Source organism: Lepidochelys olivacea, assembly GCF_965140295.1.
Source record: "Lepidochelys olivacea isolate rLepOli2 genome assembly, chromosome: 10".
In the NCBI taxonomy this organism is placed as follows: Eukaryota; Metazoa; Chordata; order Testudines; family Cheloniidae; genus Lepidochelys; species Lepidochelys olivacea.
In genome coordinates, this window is record NC_140420.1 from 33963850 (window position 1) to 33982698 (window position 18849).

General features: G+C 51.0%; 1 protein-coding gene across 1 annotated transcript in view; it reads right to left on the reverse strand.

Annotated features, from left to right (window-relative positions):
* Positions 1-18849, reverse strand: part of SRL (sarcalumenin) — a gene marked incomplete at its 5' end in the record, with an annotated part of 103945 nt that overhangs the window by 26311 nt on the left and 58785 nt on the right. Inside the window, 2 exons of the mRNA XM_084640696.1 lie at positions 5589-5684; positions 7257-7355. Of these exons, the coding sequence (XP_084496822.1) occupies positions 5589-5684; positions 7257-7355 (195 nt within the window). The remainder of the gene's footprint in view (positions 1-5588; positions 5685-7256; positions 7356-18849) is intronic.

Consider the following 18849-nt stretch of genomic DNA (forward strand, 5'->3'; position numbering starts at 1 on the left):
ATACGTATACCATGGACATAGACACACTCACATGCATGGAGACACCCATTGCTCTGCAGCCTGCACGCCTCTCTACGGGATGTGTAAACACAGTGTCTTAGTGTACACACCAGAGAGGTGTCCAGCATGGAAAGAGAAGGCACAGCTCAGACTGACACATGAGCACACTTTAAAGAGAGGGTTTCTATCTGCAAACACATTCCAGAGAAGTTGAACACAGCCCAGCTAAGGAGCCTCCAGACTTTTTAGAAAGAGACTCCAAGCCTGGCCAGTTGTAAATAAAATCTGCTATGTTGCTGATGATCAGCCAGGAGTTGCTGAGTGATCTAGGATCCTGGTGAGCTACAGCAGAGAGCGCTAATAATCTTACAATACCCAAATTACCCGAGCACTGGTGCTAGGCACAGCAATGCTGCTCAGCTCTGCTACCACTGTAGATGGGCGCAAGCTGCAGCCATGTAACTGAGGGCAGAACTGGTCCCATGGTTACAAAACCCTCAGAGGGCTGCCGTGTAATGGAGAGGGAAAGAAACGGATAGCTAGGAACAGAAAGAGAACTTACCATGGAATATTGGTTTGACCCTTGGAACATAACCCCTGTTTCCTGACACTCCTGTTCCACATTTTCCCTAACTTGTATGATCCATCATGAGTCCTGTCAGCCTGGGGCCCAGCCTGGGCCTGCTATTGAGCTAACAGCCACCAGGGGGTCAGAGATAACTCCACATATCCTCCCCATCCCCTCTCTAGAGAAGAGCCGTGATGGCATTCAGGACACACCTGGGACACATTCAGACCTTCCCTGCTCAGGGATGTCACCGTCAGCTTATTAATGTGGCAGAAGGAAATGGAACCAGTCAATGCAGCCTGTACTGTCCACAGCCGCAGCAGCAGCAGCTTGCCATGCAGAGAAACTCTGGCAGTGAAGCCAAAGGAAGTGGGAGGCAGGTGTGACCACTCACTCAACCCTGCAGTGTGCTCACCTGGGCTGTTGAGTCACGGGGGCTCCCTGACACATGGTGCAAACTCCTTGCTGGGCTACACAGTCATCACCACCCCTCTAACTACAGATTGCTCTGTTTACTCTCAGTGGGCATGCAGGGGAGATGCCTTTGCTTCAACTATTCCAGGCAAATGTCCCCCATTCTGCCCAGTCCAGGAGCGTGGAGGTGCATGGCAGAAGGAGCATTTGGCATCAGGTGTATTGGTTTAAGTGCTGGCATTGCTGAGTCAGACGTGGGAGAGGGCCAGTGGTCTGAGAAGTGGTAGCAGGTGACAGCACTGGACCCCCAGGAGTGACTGCAAAGCAGCTACAGAATTGGCCCTTTACCATGTGCCGTAGAAAAGGCAATGGTGGAGACGCTGGTTTCCAAATGGAGCGGGGTGTGGCTACGGACACGTGACTCGGGAGACAGTGGTGCCAAACGGAACACCGAGATGCTGCATCTTCAGTTCCAAGCCCTCCTGAAAATGGGAAGTGTGTGCACAAGGCACCAGCTATCTGTTACGGCCCAGGCTAGCCATGGAAGAGCGCCTGAAAGTGTGGCACCGAGAACCAAGAGTGAGGTGGATAAACTGTGATCTTGACAGAGTGTGTCTGCCCTGCCTGGATATCTAAAAAGCATGGGCTACACTCCCAGAGCCCTGACCCAGCATGCACTGGGGTCGGTGTAAACGCTGGGGCGGTGTCTCTGGTCATTTCAGCTGTTCTATAGTCCAGGCTAGGAACTTGGAGGGGCTGTCCCCAGGACATTACATCATCCACAAAGAAGTCCCTGAACGGATGCCCTGATGCCAAGGTGAGCATTCAGGTTGGTTCCTGGGAAGCCATGTGGCGCCTGTCCCCACCCTCCATGTCAGTGCCTGCGGGTGCCATTGCTCCATCGTGCTAGGACTATCACACACTGGCTAATAACCGCCATAGGGGTCACTGCCATGGTGTTGGCATGGCTGGGGGGCAAAGGCCTCTGCAGAGACTGGTGAAAGGTGCAGGGTGGGCATTTCACTGTTCTCCTTGGCAATATCAATTCCATGGGTTCACGCACATGAGACCAGAACGCTATCCAGTGGCATAGTCTGGACAGCAACCCCACAGGATGGAAAATGGTAATGTTCCCGGGGCCAGCCCCCGATCCACTCCAGCCGGGTCAGGCCCTGGTACAGATAATGCGCATTGCGGTCAGCCAGGTGGTGGGCTCAGCACTCCCCTTGCAAGAGAGAGGAGAAGAGGCAGGGCTGGATTTCTGTGCCCTCGCTTGCCAAACCCCACGCACGATGGGTCTGCCTGGGGAGGGATTAGCTTTGTGTTTGGGAGGCGGGGGAGGGCGAAATCCCTGTTTGGCGAGTCTGAGGCCTAGTCTATGCCTAAAATGCAGGTTGATCTAGCTGCGTGACTCAGGGCTGTGAATAATTCCATACCCTGTGTGACCCTTCCCCCCGCGCCACTGTAGATGCAGCTAGGTTGACGGAAGAATGCTTCTGTCGATGTAACTACCCCGTCTCAAGGGGGTGTAAAAATCCCCTCTGTTGCTGCACCATGTGTCTACACTACAGTGCCCAGCGACTTAGCTGTGTAGACATTCCCTGAACAACACCCACCTTTGCTGTTCTTGTGGCTCTTTTGGAATGTGTGTTAAATTCTCTGGCTTGGAAGTGAAAGCTGGGCAGTGTCAATAACAAAGAGACTTGTCTATGCATAATCGAGCATGTTCCTCTACCTGCTAAACTGGAATTCCATTTCCCGCTCCCCTGGACCCCAGCTCCAGGCGATTCCAAAGTGAGGATCACATTGCTGTCACAAGCATCCTGCAGTACTGTGTGCCTTTCTACACCTTGGAGGAGATGGGATGATGGGATAACATGATTGTGGCAATTAACTGATCTCTAAATATTCATGGTAAATAGGCCCAATGGCCTGTGATGGGATGTTAGATGGGGTGGGATCTGAGTTACTACAGAAAATTCTTTCCTGGGTGTCTGGCTGGCGAATCTTGCCCATATGCTCAGGGTTTAGCTGATCGCCATATTTGGGGTCGGGAAGGAATTTTCCTCCAGGGCAGATTGGCAGAGGCCCTGGAGGTTTTTCGCCTTCCTCTGTAGCATGGGGCACGGGTCACTTGCTGGAGGATTCTCTGCTCCTTGACGTCTTTAAAACACAATTGGAGGACTTCAATAGCTCAGACATAGGCAAGAGGTTTTTCACAGGAGTGGGTGGGTGAGATTCTGTGGCCTGCGTTGTGCAGGAGGTCGGACTAGATGATCATAATGGTCCCTTCTGACCTTAATATCTATGAATCTAAGGACTGGCATGCACAAGATCGCAGCACTCACAAGCACGCACACAGAGGCGAGGTGAAAAATCAGAGAACAAAGGCTGGGAATTATTAAACTTCAAGCGATCTCAGAGCAAACCGTCTGCAGTGCCCAAATATTAATCAGAGCTGAGCACAAGCACTGGCTTATGCAGCACTTGCAAAAGGAAGCAGCTTTGGAGGAGCTGAAATGGAGCCACCATGCTTCAGGGGTAGGAGTGGAGGAGGAATGGGGCATGGATGCAGGGAGTTCCTAGCATGTGATGGGTGTGTCTTTCTGCTACAGCCCACGGAGCACTGAGTATGCACTGAAGTGTTTTGTTGTTGGTCTGTTTTGCACTGGTGGTTTTAAAATATCGAAGATCCAACTGAGACTACCTCAGAGAGCATAAAACGGAGATGCTGCCGAGGGGCTGTGTGTGTGTGTGTGGTTAAATATGGGGAACTGCGGCTTGCCATAGTCCCCTACAAGCCAGCCAGCCACCCAAACAAATAGGATGGGAGTCAGAACCTACGTGAGCCACGGACGATCCTGACCAGGAGACATGGCCCCGTTTGGAGGCAGGAGCTCCGGAAGGACCTGCTGGATGACGACCCTTTTTATCGCTTCGCAAAATAGAGTTATACAAAAATAATGTTGCAGATATGAGGTGTTGAGCTTGGTGTAGAGTCCTACCAGGCCAGTAAAGCTGTAGCTTCTGAGGGAACCGGCCTGTCTGATTGGATCTTTAAAGGCAAAATATGGATCATGGGCTAGTTAAATTGCTGGGCTATAGTAGCTGAACTGAGAACAGCTGCAATGGCAGATGTGTGTGGGATACAGAGTAATGCTGACCCAGGTGAGGGGAGGGTAGCACCAGGAGGAGGGGCAGATGTACTATAGTAATGTGGGGACCTGCAATGTGGTGAATGGAATTTGCATCTTGAGTGGGATTGAGGGTGTGCATGAGTGGAACTGTGGGGAGCAGAGATGGGAAGGCAGGGAGGGCGTAAGCTATAGATTAGCCCCTTGCAATAAGGATAAACTCCAGGACTCTACTATGGAGTAACCCCCCCATTCCCAGAGGCTAATTATCTTTTCTGTAGCATGAGTAAAAAGCCCAGAGGGCAGGTGTAGCATGGGCAGCAGCAGGGCAAGCATCACCGGCCCACCCCGACTGATGTGCCTCACCCCAATTTAGTATGGCTGGCTCTAGAGCAGAGAGGAGCATTTCGTCTCTGTGGTTCCATCCAGGCCCCAGTTCAGCAAGGTACACGTGTCTAACTTTGAGCACCTGAGTTTTCCTGTTGAACTGGGACCTCAGACCTTGGCTGCTCTGCCGAGGCTGCCAACAGGATTTTGTGATGTTGATACTAATGCATTAGAAACGGGGCCATGCGGCTGCCGTGTCACGCAGATTGCAAGGGCCTCATGTAGTCTGCAAGCTCCTTGGAGCAGCGGCCATTCTTACCTCCTTTGGAGTGGAACAAGTGCATCATTAGGGCTTAGCAATTACTAGCGGGCCCTGGCACAGCCATCGAGGGACCGATCTTTGATCACGACTGGCCTAGGCTGAATTCCCATTGCTAATGACTTGGAGCTGAAAAGCTCCATGTTCCGTCACACCCCCGAGTCATCCACTCCCTGGAAAGAGAAGTTAGGCCAAAATCTTGCACCCAGAAGACCACCTCAGGAGAAGCAGTTCACCCATCCGTGTCTGGTACTTAACAGGATGGAGTGTTACAGAACTATTACTCCTTAGAGGCTTCAGACACCCATGAGGGAGCTCAGTAGGTTCCTAAGCCTCCTTGTGAGCCAGCTGTCTTGTGCCTTCTTGAGGGCTGGTTCTCTGGGCCTCGTGCAGTCATTCACACCCGTGCGGCCTGGGCAGAAAGCACCTCCGTCGGGGTGAGTGGAGGGTTCTAATCTGGCAGCGTTTCACATGTACATCGCACAGGTGCCCCTGACTGCACACGGTGCCGGCAGTGGAGAGCCAGGCCCTTGAGGCTCCTCAGCTCGGTGCACTGATGCGCTCTGCCAGGGAAAAGGAGAAGTTTTTCCTTCTGATTGAGGTGACGTTATGCAAGGACCTAAAAAGCCAACGTGCATACACAGAATTCCCACACACTGAAACCCATTGGGACCCAGGTAACAACACTCTCTGGATCTCTTTGTCTGCTGCAAAGGAAGACTTAACATTTGAGGTCTTCCACGGATCCAGTGTCTGTACTCTGAACCTACGCAGAGCAGAACACTCTGACTGTGCCCGATGCATCCCTACTGCCCCCCAGCTTTACCTGTGATCTCATGCTGCCTGAGCTCGTTGTATCTGTAGGACTGCTCCAGGGGTTTGATGGAGGAGTGGTAGATCTTCCTCAACCGCTGCAGTGTTGCTACAGATTCAAGGGGTGATAAAATAGGAACAAATCAAACTCAAAGCTATTCCCAGATGCCTCTGGTGTCCTGATCATCTTCTTTACCTCCCTGGCTCTCTTTCATGTACGCACACAGAGGCAGTGCAGATAAACAAGCAAACAAATCTCCATTTGGCTGTTGGAATAGGAGGCCTCTTGTTGTGGGTAGAGATTTCTGGTCGGGACAGATATTAAGAATGGGCATGAAATCTCATGATAGCAACGGACTTGAGTCAATGACCGGGGAGGTGCCCTACAATCCTATGTTCCCATCTTTAGAAAATAAAGTACCACAGAATAAAACCCTTTGAGATGCTCTGGATTAAGCGCTGTAGTTAGAGAAGGGATGCAGATTCCAGGCCTGTCCCAGGAGCTGTTCCTGTGGCATTAACCTCTGTTCACTGGGATGTAGCTGCTGCCTGGCTGTAGCCATTGTTCAGTTTTGATTTGTTTCTGTGGAATCGCCCATAAAAGACACAGAGGAAGCAATCCTGTGGTTCTGGCACGAACTCCACTCCCACCTCACAGATCTCCTCCTCTGCCAAGGCCCTCTCAAGCCTTAGAACTTTCGCTAATTTTCCATTCGTGATGGGAGAAATTCATTGGGTTTAAAGGGTTCGTTCAAATAAGTACCCAAAAGTTCAGGGGTGAAATCCTGGCCCCATTAATCTCTTTGGCAAAAGTCTCATTGGCATCATTATGGCCAGGATTTCACTCCAGATGCTTTCCCCAACCTTCTCCAAACCTGCACACGTATCAGTACATTGGGTAAGAAAACCCATGATTCATTACTATTTAATATTTGATCCACAAATTCCTAAAGGGCCCTTCATTGTGGTGTCTGGGTGCTAGTGAGAACAGGCTTTCTCATGACATGCCCAGTACATCTTCATTTCTGCAGGCCAGAAGAGTGGCAGGAACAGCTCTTCCCGCAGTATTTTGGTGCTTCTTCATCTTGTCCCAGTGGACACTGGGGAGAGCAGCAGCAAACGATAAGTTTCAAAAATGAAAAATAAAACTTCTTTAAAAGCTGCTCAAAACTTTTTTGCTCCTCAATAAATGTTCAGGGCTGGGCTGTATTGGGCTGGCTTTGAGGGGAGCTTATGTCTGTTCTTATTTTTGTGGCTCTCCAGACTCTTATCTGAACTTCCCTCTTATGCACACCACGTGTATGTCTTAGAACTATCGGAACTATGGAAATCCAGGGGAAAGGTACGCATTTACGAGGCAAGAAACCGAAGAAGAACGTGAAAAGTTACCAGCTTTGTAAGAAACAAGATTTAAGACTAAAAAATAAGACATTGCCACTTGTGCTTTTTGTTTAACTACATGATTCTGTCTTTCAGAGGTGGGAGACAAGTCTGCACTTAGAGGCTACTGAATAAATGGCCATCTCCCATGGCCTGGCCCCAGAAGCCACAGAATCTCGCCAAATCCCAGTCTCTATGTCTGAAATAGAGTGGGTCCCCCATTGCACCCAACCACCTACTTGCTTCCTGAGTGTATTTCCTACCCCGCCCCCTTTTCGCACACCCGTTGCCACACTCCTACCTGAGTAGTCATCTGCAGGTTTAGCCTCACTCAGTTTAAGGGTGCTCTCTATATGGGAACGGTCCCTCTTGGCAGTCTCTCCAACATCTTCTGTCTCTTCTGGAGAAAAAGGAAAACAGCACGTTAGCCATGTCTGAAATCAAGACTAGGAAGAGCATGCAAACCACAGCATGACATGGTGAGTGACTCCCTGGCCACAGCGGGGGCTGAGAAGCATCTTTAACCCCCTTGCCAGGGAAGAATCTTTGAACCGCTAAGTCATTAATGGGTTTGGCTCACCACTCTGTTTTTATTGCAGACACTTCTCCCCCGCCCTCACAAAACTTTGCTGAGGGTCCCAAGAGAGGTGTCTGTTGGTGCCAATTGTGATTACGGCTTTGCAATGTGGTGATCTTTCTATTTGGTTCTGGAGAGAGACCTGCGACTGACCCACTTAGTGCTGTTGGCATGTTCCTCATAATTTGGAAAGTCACAGATTCATAGATTCCAAGGCCAGAAAGGACCATTCTGATCATCTTGTCTGTATCACAAGCGCCCATAGAACTTTCCCAGAATAACTCCCTCCGAACTACAGCACATCTTTAAAAACCATCCAATCTTGATATAAAAATGTCCAATGATGACCATGGCCCTGGGCAAACTAAGAAATAAGCACTTGACATCAATACTATGAATGCAAAATATTCATCTGAAAGGGATGCTTGATAATAAAGAAAACCATTAAGCAATATGTTCAGCTGATCAACTTGCACATGCCAGCTTGCTGGATAGCAGTCCCTGGCCTGGCACTGATATGGGCAGAAAGATTTCAATATGTCTTCACCTGCAGCTGTTCAGACCCGAACTACAACTCTTTAATAGCAATAGTGCTAACGCCCAGTTTTAGTCTAGCTATCCCCTCTGCCTCTCCACCCAGCCATCTATCTGCAGAAGAGTTAAATGCCTCCCACTTCCACGCTTTACAAACCAAAAGTGAAAATGAAAAGTGCTGATATTGACGACGGAGGACACTGGGTGAGGCAACGTGGGCCTGCTGGACGGCCCTGGCCTGCCGCTTGCCACGCCCAGGTTCAACTCCCAGCTGTGCCACAGAATCCGTGGGTGACCTCGGACAAGTCACTTCACCTCATTGGGCCTCAGTTTCCCCATCTCTCAAATGGGGACTGGGGAGAATAATCTTTCCTTTCCCCTACCATTTGTCTGTCTTGCCATTTAGACTGTCAGCTCATTGGGAAAGGGTCTGGCCCTTGCTATGTGTTTGTACAGCACCTGGCATAATGGGGGCACTGCTTTTGGTTGGAGCCTCTAGCTGCTACTGTAATAATAATAACCCTGAAGGCTACATCATCAGCCTAGGGGAGAGGGCTGTAGCACAAGACAAACTGCTTGGAACAGAATAGGGCTATATATCTATACCTCCATTTAATGTCAATATGAATATTAGTGTTCAAAGTGTATGCAGTAGGATGTATCACACAGGGGGTTTGTCTGGCCTTGTAGGTATCTTGACCTCTATAGATGCATTAGTGGCCCTATCCAGCTCCTATTAACGTCCGTGGCAAAGCTCCTTCTGAAAGCAGCAAGTGCAGGATTGGGCTCTAGGCTCAAGAATGGTTTGCAAACAGCTCTGTGACCAAACATATTCCCAGCCCATCCTGTTGGGAATAGGGCCATCACTGACCACATGGGCAGCTCTTGTTCTCACGCTCCTCACTAGCCTGAGAACCTGAACTGAAGCGCACACACATCATGCAAAGAAAGGGCTTTTGGATTTGCCAAAAAAAGCCACAGAGACTCAGCTCTGGTTACATCTGGGCCCCAGCAGCCGCTCAGTAGCTCCGTATGTGACAGCGGAGCACTAAGTGAGGGGAGGGGAAGGGAGTTGGGGGGGGGGGGAATTCTCCTCATTGTGGAAGCTAATCAGTGACAAACGCTGAATAATTTATGTGACAGATTTCATGAGTAGGTCCAAAGAAAACATGGGACGGATAATTTTTCATTCTTCACCCACAAACTCACCTGTGACTGACGGGAGCGTGCGGTCTGTGCAATTTGGAAATTTACCAGCTTTCTGCCGGCTTCCTGGGAAAATCTAGGGCCCCGATCCTGTACTATGTAGCGTGAGAGCGGGTGGCTGTGACCATGCCAAGCGCTGCTGAAGTCAATGGGGTTCTGCCCGGGTTTGCATTCTGCCCATGAGCTGCACATTTCAGGAGCAGGACCTAGGCCTCCTTTTTTCATGATTTGGTGTTAATCTGAATGCCCAGTTCATCTACCCACCTTTCCCCTTCTAGTGCTCGGGGGAAAACAATCCCAGCACTGCTCAGAGAGCACCTTCTGAAACAATAATGCAATCTGTGAAGAACTGGGGACTTGTGTAAAGACTTATCTAAGATTTGCCTTGGAATTCACGTCTTTGGAAGGGATTATCACTAAGGGGGATCATGAGTGACTCCCCAGCGAAGGCTCAGGTTCTAACCTGCTATTCCCAGGTTAGCTCATTCCCCTTAGTTTGATTTTGATAGCTTTGCAAACTGGTGTATGCTGGACACTTCCCCCAGTCTAGATCCAATTCTCTTGTGTTGTCTCTTAAATCGCCAGGTTGTGTGAAAGGTGTGGAGTATTTCGAAGTGTTTGTATTCCTTGGACCTGGCTCTCTACTGTCTCATGGCCCATGTAATCATCTACGCCAGGGCAAAGCACTGGTGCATTAGGAGCGGATTGCAGTGGAACGGTGTCCTGGTCCATTTGCTGCATGGAGCATGCCATTTTGTTCTGTGAGGTCACACTGGCAGGGGCATTCTGGTAAATGTCCATTCAGGACTACCCCACTGGTACAAAGTGATGTCAGTCACCATCACAGCAGAATGTTAGCACTCACTTTGCACTGGTATCAATGACTGCACAAAGCACAGAGCCGTGGAGAACCAAATACTTCCTTTGCATTTAGAAGTATTAGGACATGAATTCAATGCTGGTGAAAGGGGCCATGTTGGCTCCTGGACATGTCTGTCTGTTTTTATCCGCAGAACAGATCCAAGCCAACCTTTGCCCAGTTCACCCCCTGCCAATGTCCCCCAGTCCTGGAGGGACCACCTGTAGTGCTGAGAGAGGAGTTCAGTTGCCATGGCCCATGCATCTCTACTGAGGCTCCCAACAGGTGCTAACTGGGGTGGAGCTGGACAACCCATTCCTGGGAAATGGGGAGGGAACATAACACTTCATTTCATGCAGGACATGGCAGAGCTATCAGATGGCAATGGATATTGGTTACTGTTGACCTTGTACTAATTCAGCTTAATGCCCAAGGGGTGAAAGCCTTCACCTCCCATTACCAATCCCCAAGTACCAACTGCAGCCCATTTCCACCCCATATCACCAATGCCACCCCTCCTGGTTTTGGCAGGACAGGGATTTCCGCTCTGAGCAGCTGGTTAGCACAAGCGTTAGAACAAGGGCCGTGCACTGGGTGCAGTTTAATGTCTGCCAAGCTCAGCGATGCTCTGGGTTTGATAGTGGTTCACTAACCAATGCCCTTTGCTGTTAGGCTATTACTACTTGCACGCCTAGTAACAAAAAAGTCAGACCTATTTGTCTGGGGTCAGGCACAGCACTAGCAGGAGGATGGTTGCTGCCAGGTGGGCTGTCTGTTTCTGCCACTAACTGCGCATCCACAGAAAGGCTTCCTGCTACAGTTGGGCTACTATTGTGAGGGTGATCTTTGTCCTGCTCCATGTCTCTGCGGGGTGCATTCTCCTGGTCTGCAGAATCAGACTCAGCTTCTGCTTCACTGATCTGTTCCTCTTTGACATGGCCATGGTCTTCCATGTCACTAGCAGCCTCTCGGGCATCTGGGGCAATGACTTCTTCAGCCTCTTCCTCTGACTGTGCCAGGCCAGCCCCCTCTTCCTCTGCTGGATCACCATCTTCCTCTGCTGGGTCAGCCCCTTCTTCCTCTGCCTCTGCCGGATCACCACCGACTTTCTCTGCTGGGCCAGGAGCCTCTGCCGGGACAGCCCCCTCTCCTTCATCACCACCCTCTTCCTCTGCCGGATCACCACCCTCTTCTTCATCCGGGCCAGCCCCCTCTGCCTCTGCTGGGCCAGCCCCCTCTCCATCATCACCACCCTCTTCCTCTGCCAAGCCAGCCCCCTCTTCCTCTGCTGAGTCATCACCCTCTTCCTCTGATGAGTCATCACCCTCTTCCTCAGACTCGGCCTGGTCATCATCCTCTTCCTCTGAACTTTCTTCAGACTCCTCTGCTTCCAAGTTAGGGTTTTCTCCCACTCCCTCAGCCAAGGCAGTGCCTGGTTCCTCTCTGTCCTTTTCTGCTGGCTGGCCACCAGTGGCGGTCTCCCCCTCAGGACTGTCACCAGTTCTGTTGCCTGAATCAGGCTCCTTCTCTTTTGCAGCTAGTCCATTGCCCCCGAGAGGGTCCCCAGAGACATGACTGGTCTCTGAGCCAGAGACTTCTTTGTCTTGCTCGTTTGTATGATCCCCACCTTGCACGTGAGATTTGGCACCTTGGCTGGCATGTGGAATACGGCTCTCGTCTTCTTTAGAGCCTTCCTCCTGCTGTGTCCCCTCTTCCTCAAGAATTTCTGGCTCTGACAGAACAGGTTCAGTACTACGTCCATCTCCCTGAGGGGGCGATTCCCCGCTGGCCTGCAAGGGAGGCGTGTTCCTCTGGGAGGCCTCACTGACTTCACGTTCCTTTTCAGCAGTATCTTTGCCATTGTCAGGCCCTGAGTGGCGCTCTGCTGCTGCTGCTGCTGCTACCTCCTCTCTAGCCAGAGCCTTTGTTCCACCCTGGGAAACTGGCCTCTCCTCTGCAGGCAGGCGGGTGCTCTCTTCAAAACTCCCTGCTGTGGCTGGAGGAGAGTTTTGCCTGTCCTCTTCACTCCCAGCCTCTTCCAGCCTGATTTCCACCCCTGCCACATGGAGCTCCCCATCCTCCTCGCTCTCCTTTGCAGCTTCGCTCCTGCTGCCTCCGGGCTGTTCTTTGGCCAGCAGCCCTTCCGTGTCTTCCTCTGGGAGAGGAGTCCCTTCCGCTGGCTCTCCCTCTCTCACCACAATCTCACCTCCATCGGCACTGCTGCCTGTGGCAGGGGCACATTCTGAAACCGATGAAGAAGCATTAGCAGCGTTCGCGTCATTGTCCTCCTCTTGGCTCTCATTGTTCGAGCCATCAACAGGGATATTTATATCAGCACCTGTCTTGGAACCACAGTCATGTGGCATTCTGCTCCTTTCCTGGGCTGCTGCCTCATTGCTGTCTGCAGGCTGGAGGAGAACAGTCTTCTCAGGAGGTACAGACTCTGGGCAAAGTACCCCTTCATTCCCCTCTAGGCTCTGGTCTCCAGCTGATAAGTGATTCTCAACAAAGTTGGCAACATCTTCAGTGCCCCCCGAGGCAGAAACTTGCAGTTCTAAATGATTAGAACATTAGCAGTCAGTTTTATCTGAGGTTGATTCTGTTCTTCTCCTCAAAAGAGCCTACATATGCCTACACAATATGTGTGTGTGCTCACACTCACACATGCATATGTGTGTGTGATGTGGGGTAAAAGTCGGTTGCTTACTAAAACAATGCTGCATATGGAGTCCCAGCATGTTACAAAATCTCTAATTTGAGGCTATTATAAATGAATTTTAATGCTATCCCTGTTGATCCATGGGTGTCACAAACCATCCTTGGTGCCATCTTGCTTTTAATGCTCCTATCAATAAGTCGGATGCAAACAGGTGTTTGTTGGAGAGAATATCTTATATTACATGGACAGTATTTAGGAGATTACTGTCGAGTATCTCTTAGCCCCAGTAAGACATACCAGCAATTGCTCCCTCTGGGTCTTGCCTTTTGCTAGAACCCTTCTGCCCCCTGCGCTCCACCGCAGCAGAAGCAGTGTTCAGAACAGATGTGAACAGTATAAAATTCTCAAGAAAACCAGCAAAGTGACCTTTTATAAATATACTGGCTGGGGCTTAGCCCAGAACATTTATATTTGAAAAGCCACTTGTGTGTGGCAAATTATAAAGGGTCATGTCCACGTTCTGTTTCTTGCATAGCAATTGGTGGTTAGCTGGTGTGTGTTTGCTGGATCGATAATAGAGGTGAGGGCAAGAGCTGAAGGAAGGGGGATGCAGAATGTACTGGCCACAAGAAGAGCAGACCCCTGTGAATAGATTTGAGGGTGCAGCCTGACCCAGAGTCAATGTTAGAGTCCTATTTATTGTGAGTGGCCTTTCATTAGGAAAACATTTGCCACTCTTTGAAACTGACAGGACTGTAATGAATTCATTCTGCATTCCGCGAGATGTCACCTGCATTTTCCATGGGCCCCTCTCTGTAATTCAACAGATGCTGAAAATAAAGCATTACTGGCTATAGCGTCTCTGTCCCAAACAGTTGCTACTAGTCTGAATAATCCCCTGAAAAGTCTAATGTCCACATACCAGGGACGCATTTCAAAAGGGAATAATTCCTGTGTACTCCAGCTGGCAAGCAGATGCCAAGCAGAAAGTTCTATCCTCACCCAAGCCAAAGCGAGGGAAAATGGGTAGCACTGTCAGGCTCTCTCAGAGAGCAACCAGAGCTTGACATAGGCCATTCCTTTAGTCTTCTCCCATGACCCTTTGATGGTCCTTCACAGGCCATGTTCCGAAATGCTGTGTTGGAGAAAGCGTGGGAAGTGCCCCACTGCCCTCCAGCCCAGCAGTGTCCAGTCTCACCCGGCACAGTGCTTTGCACTGCTATTAACAGCAGTGCTTGGCATGCTAGCACTTTGTATCCAGGGATCTCAAAGCACTGCCTGCCCAGCCAGTCAGGCCATCCACAGGGCCCAGCTCAGCCCAGCAGGCCTCATCCTGCGGACACTAGCACCTGCACTTAGGGGGGGCACAGTCTCTGTTCATACTACTACCACCGGAGAGAGGAGCATGGTCAAACCTAGGACCTGAACGCCCCTGGCCTTTATGATCATTTGGACCCAGATCCTGCACTGTGCGACTTGACTCTGTCAGATCAGTTTCTTTCCCCAGGCCTCCCTGGTCAGGGACCATGCTGGAGCTTCCCCTGAGCAGTATGGATGGTTGTTTGGGGAGCGATTCCCTGTACACTGAACCCTCGTAACTGGCACTCGGAGCAGCCAGGTGCTATATTAGGAGAGCAAAGCACCTGAAAAATAACCTGTTTTTAAAAGATTCCAATCGCTGCGTTAGGTTTGGCCTGTAGTGTAAATAACAATAAGGAAGAGCCAGTCCTGCAACATTCCAGCACATGGACACGAGCAGCAGCAAGCTGGTCACATCAACGGGACAGAACAGCCGCAGAGGGTCTGTCCACACGGCAGCGGGGAGGTGCAGTTTCCAGCTCAGGTGGATGTACACACACTAACTTGGATCGCTGTAGTATGATAAAAATAGCAGTGTAAGGTGGCATGGGTGATAGCTCAGGCTAGCTGCCCGCGTACAATCCCATCTGCATCCCTAAGTACTCAGGTGGCTAGCCTGTGCTGCCCTGGCTGTGCTGCTATTTTTAGCACGCTAGCTCGACCAAAGCTAGCCTGTGTATGTCTACCCAAACTGGGAATTACACCTCCTGCTGCAGTACAGATATATCCAAAGATGGTCAGACAGCACGTGAGTCTGCAGGGTCCCTGCAGTGGGCTAGTGCCTCTGCTGTGGCTTGCTTTGGCCACCTTCAGTGGCTCACCAAAGTCAGTCCCTTGGGGAGAGCCTCTCACTCCTGCATGGTGTTTCAATTCAGAAGTGGGAAGGCTATGAAGCAGGAGGTGGCTGAGGCGGGTCTGGTGCAGAATACGCTCAGAGAAATGGAGATGGGAAGTGGGGAGTGGCACAGAAGAGCTCGGAAGTTGGCGAGGAGAGATGGGAGAGGACCTGCAGATGGAAGAGGTAGAGAAGAGCAGAGCTGTGAGGGGACGGCGGTGGGAGACAAGAACCAAGAGAAATAGGCAAGAGGTGGGAGGGAGTCAGAGCAGTGGGTCAGAGAATCCAAGACCAGAAGGGGCCATTTTGACCATCTTGTCTGACCTCCTGTAGCACACACACCATAGGACTTCCCCAAAATAATTCCCAGAGCAGATCTTTTAGACAAACATGCAGTCTTGATTTTAAAATGGCCAGTGATGGAGAATCCACCATGACCCTTGGTCAGTTGTTCCAATGGTTAATGTCGCTCACTGTTAAACATTTACATCTTATTTCCAGGCTCAGTTTGTCTAGTTTCAACTTCCAGCCATTGAGTCATGTTAGACCTTTCTCTGCTAGATTGAAGAACCAATCAAATATTCCCCATGTAGGTACTTACAGACTGTAATCAAGTCACCCCTTAACCTTCTCTTTGTTAGGCTAAATAGATTTAACTCCTTAAGTCTGTCACTGTAAGGGAGGTTTTCTAATCCTTTCATCATTCTTGTGGCTCTTCTCAGACCCCTCTCCAATTTATCAACATCCTTCTTGAGTGGTAGACACCAGAACTGAACCCAGTAGTCCAGCAGTGGTCACACCAGTGCCAAATACAGAGGCAAAATAAGCTCTCTGCTCTTACTTGAGATTCCTGTTAATGCACCCAGGATCACATCAGCCCTTTTGGCCAGTGTCGCACTGAAGTGAGCTGTAGCTCACGAAAGCTCATGCTCAAATAAATTGGTTAGTCTCTAAGGTGCCACAAGTACTCCTTTTCTTTTTACTAGGAGCTCATGTTTAGCTGATTATCCACCATAACCCCCAAGTCTTTTTCAGGTACTGCTTCCTAGGATAGAGTCCCCCATCCTGTAAGTACAGCCTACATTTCCCCCCCCAATGTATACTTTTACATTTAGCCATATTAAAATGCACATTGTTTGCTTGACCCCAGTTTACGAAGCAATCCAGATCGCTTGTATCAGTGACCTGTCTTCTTCAGTATTTACCATCATTCCCCCAATCCAGCCTTCTACACTCATTGCCCCAACACCATGTTGTCGTAATCTGTATCTAACGGGTGTCATCTAAGGAATTATACGCAAACTGGTAACATGGTGGTCATTAATACTCTAGTGTGTTGTATGTAAGGAGTCAGGGCAGTGGGCTGAGGTGGGAGGGAGTCGGGTCAGCGGGTGGGAGACAGGAGGGAGGCAGGGTGTCGGGGCAGGGAGTTGGAGCAGTGGGTGGGAGAAGGGACGGTGTCGGGCTGCAGGGCAGAGGTGGGAGGGAGTTGGGGTTGCAGGGAGGAGGCAGGAGGGCAGCGGGCAGAGGTGGGAAGGGGGTGGGAGGGCATCAGGTCTTCACAGCAGTGGCAGGAGGGACTCAGGGCCATGGGCCGGAGGCACGTAGGTGGGGAGGAGGAGCAGGGCTGGGGGGAGGAGATGCAACAGGGGATCAAGGAGAGGCTGAACAGCCTAGTGGTGAGAGCCAGGAGGAGGGAGGGAAGGGTCAGGCTTGTGGGGGGACCCAACTGGATGCTATGTGGGTGGGTGAGCCACGAGGGAGCTGAGCCTGGTCACTGGGGTATTCTGCAGTGGCTGTCAGGCGGTGGGGGGAGGAGCGCGTAGAGCTGCCAGCCAGCGAGCCTGGAGGGGGGGGATGAGGCGAGGGTGGGGGTGGCGCTTGTCCCCAGTGGTTCAGGGGTTCAGTATTGTTGGGAATCTCATTGCTCTTTGATCTCAAAGCTCTCTTGGGGACACTGGGGCTGGAGCAAAAGAGCCAGTCGCACATGCTGAGCATGAAGTTCATAGCGCCACCGACCCAGGAGCTGGGGCCTGCTCTCCAAGAGCCCCTTACCCTTTCACAGCAATTCCCAGACATTCCTGCCTGAAGCCCAAAGCCTCCCTCTAATGGGAACATGGGGACACAGCGGAGACGAGCCATTGCCCTGCATTCACACAGCCAGTCAGTGGGACCTGGGAACAGCAACCTGCCACCCTGACTCCAAATCGCCTGCTCGCCACCACCTGGCTCCCAGCTATGGAGCTGGTCCTGTCCCAACACCCAAGCCTGCCGTTCAGGATTGCTCCTGCAGCATACTCCAGTCCCCTCTAAAATGCCCTTTCCTTGACATGTATCTGACAAAGTGGGTATTCACCCACGAAAACTTATGCTCCAATACGTCTGTTAGTCTATAAGGTGCCACAGGACTCTTTGCCGCTTTTACAGATCCAGACTAACACAGCTACCCCTCTGATACTTTCCTTGGGGAGGGTGTTTCACGACCTAACAGATCTCACCCTCAAAAGATTTCTTCTGCAAGCCACCCTGACTGCTCAGTTCCACCTCATTGCTTCTAGTTATACTTGTTTGCACCACCCCAAACAGTCCCCACCCACCCCTTGGCATTCACACCCTCTGATCATGGCACACAGTCACTGCATCCCCAGGGACCATCCGTCCTGACACTACAGAGCAGGCTAGAAGGCTGAAAGGTAAGTTTGCCCCAGTCTGTTCCTCTCCTGAGCAGAGCCCTGACCAAACAGCGCATGTCAGGGCAGAACATCCCATGGGCAGCCATGCTGCTCGTCTTCAGTCAAGTGAGCACAGAAAGACCCCAGGAGAGAAGACTGACATGGCAGCCTGAGGGAATTGCAAGAGAACTACTCGGCAGGGTTGACCCATGTCTCAATGTGGATTCTCACCCGCTGGCCAGCGTGTCGCTTGCAGCCAGCCCTCCCAGCACATCAGCTCTGAGTATAGCCCACGGGGCACCTAAGAGAGCGCAACTTGCCCATGCAGGGGCCAGAAACGCTTGTAGGAAAGAAGGAACTATCGATAAAGCAGCCTCCACCCTCCTGCAGCTCATGCTTCTTCCGCACCAGCTGAGACGCCCCATCCCTCCTGTCCACATCAGGGAGTGTAAGCAGGCCTAAGGGAGCCTAATGCAAAGTGACACATCACCTCTAAAGGCAGGCGCTGCACAGACTGAGCATCTGGTGGGAGCTGAACATGCTGCTTCTGACCCACATGGCCCTAAATGGCCTGGAGCCAGCCTACTTGAGAGAGGCCCCAGCGCACGACACTGCTCTTGAGATCAGCGCAGCTTCTTGGAGTTCCTGGCAGGGTGCTCTCCAGGACACCAGAACTTGGGAATTCACTCCCCTCTTTGGTCCAAAATAGCCTGGATCTAGCAACCTCGACTTCAGGGTATGCTGTGAAGCTTGTCTCTTCCGCCAGGCATTTGAGGAGTGCAGCAGTGTGCGGGGACGGGGGAGGGGGAATTGGGTTGAAGGCGCACTGTGTGTTTTTGAGATGGGCTGGGCCCTGTGGGACGTGCTGCTGTGTTTAATGCTTTGTCAGGGAACCTGGAGCCAGTGCTTGTTGATTTTAACGCTAAATAAGCCTGCAACATAAAGAACTGTAAGCCAGTAACCTGCTACAGCTGCTTGAAATGTTGGGTAGCATTGGACCAGCCCAGCCTAAAAGGTAGAGCCTAAAAAATTCCTTGAACAGATCAAATCAGCCTCCATACCTTGGACTTCTCTGCTGCTGTTTCAGACGTGTACATGATTTCCCATGACCTTTGGGGTTTTATGCAAGGTTCCTGCAGCCCTCCCCCTCGCCTTCTCCCTTTTCCCCCTCCATGTTCTTTAAATACATCGAG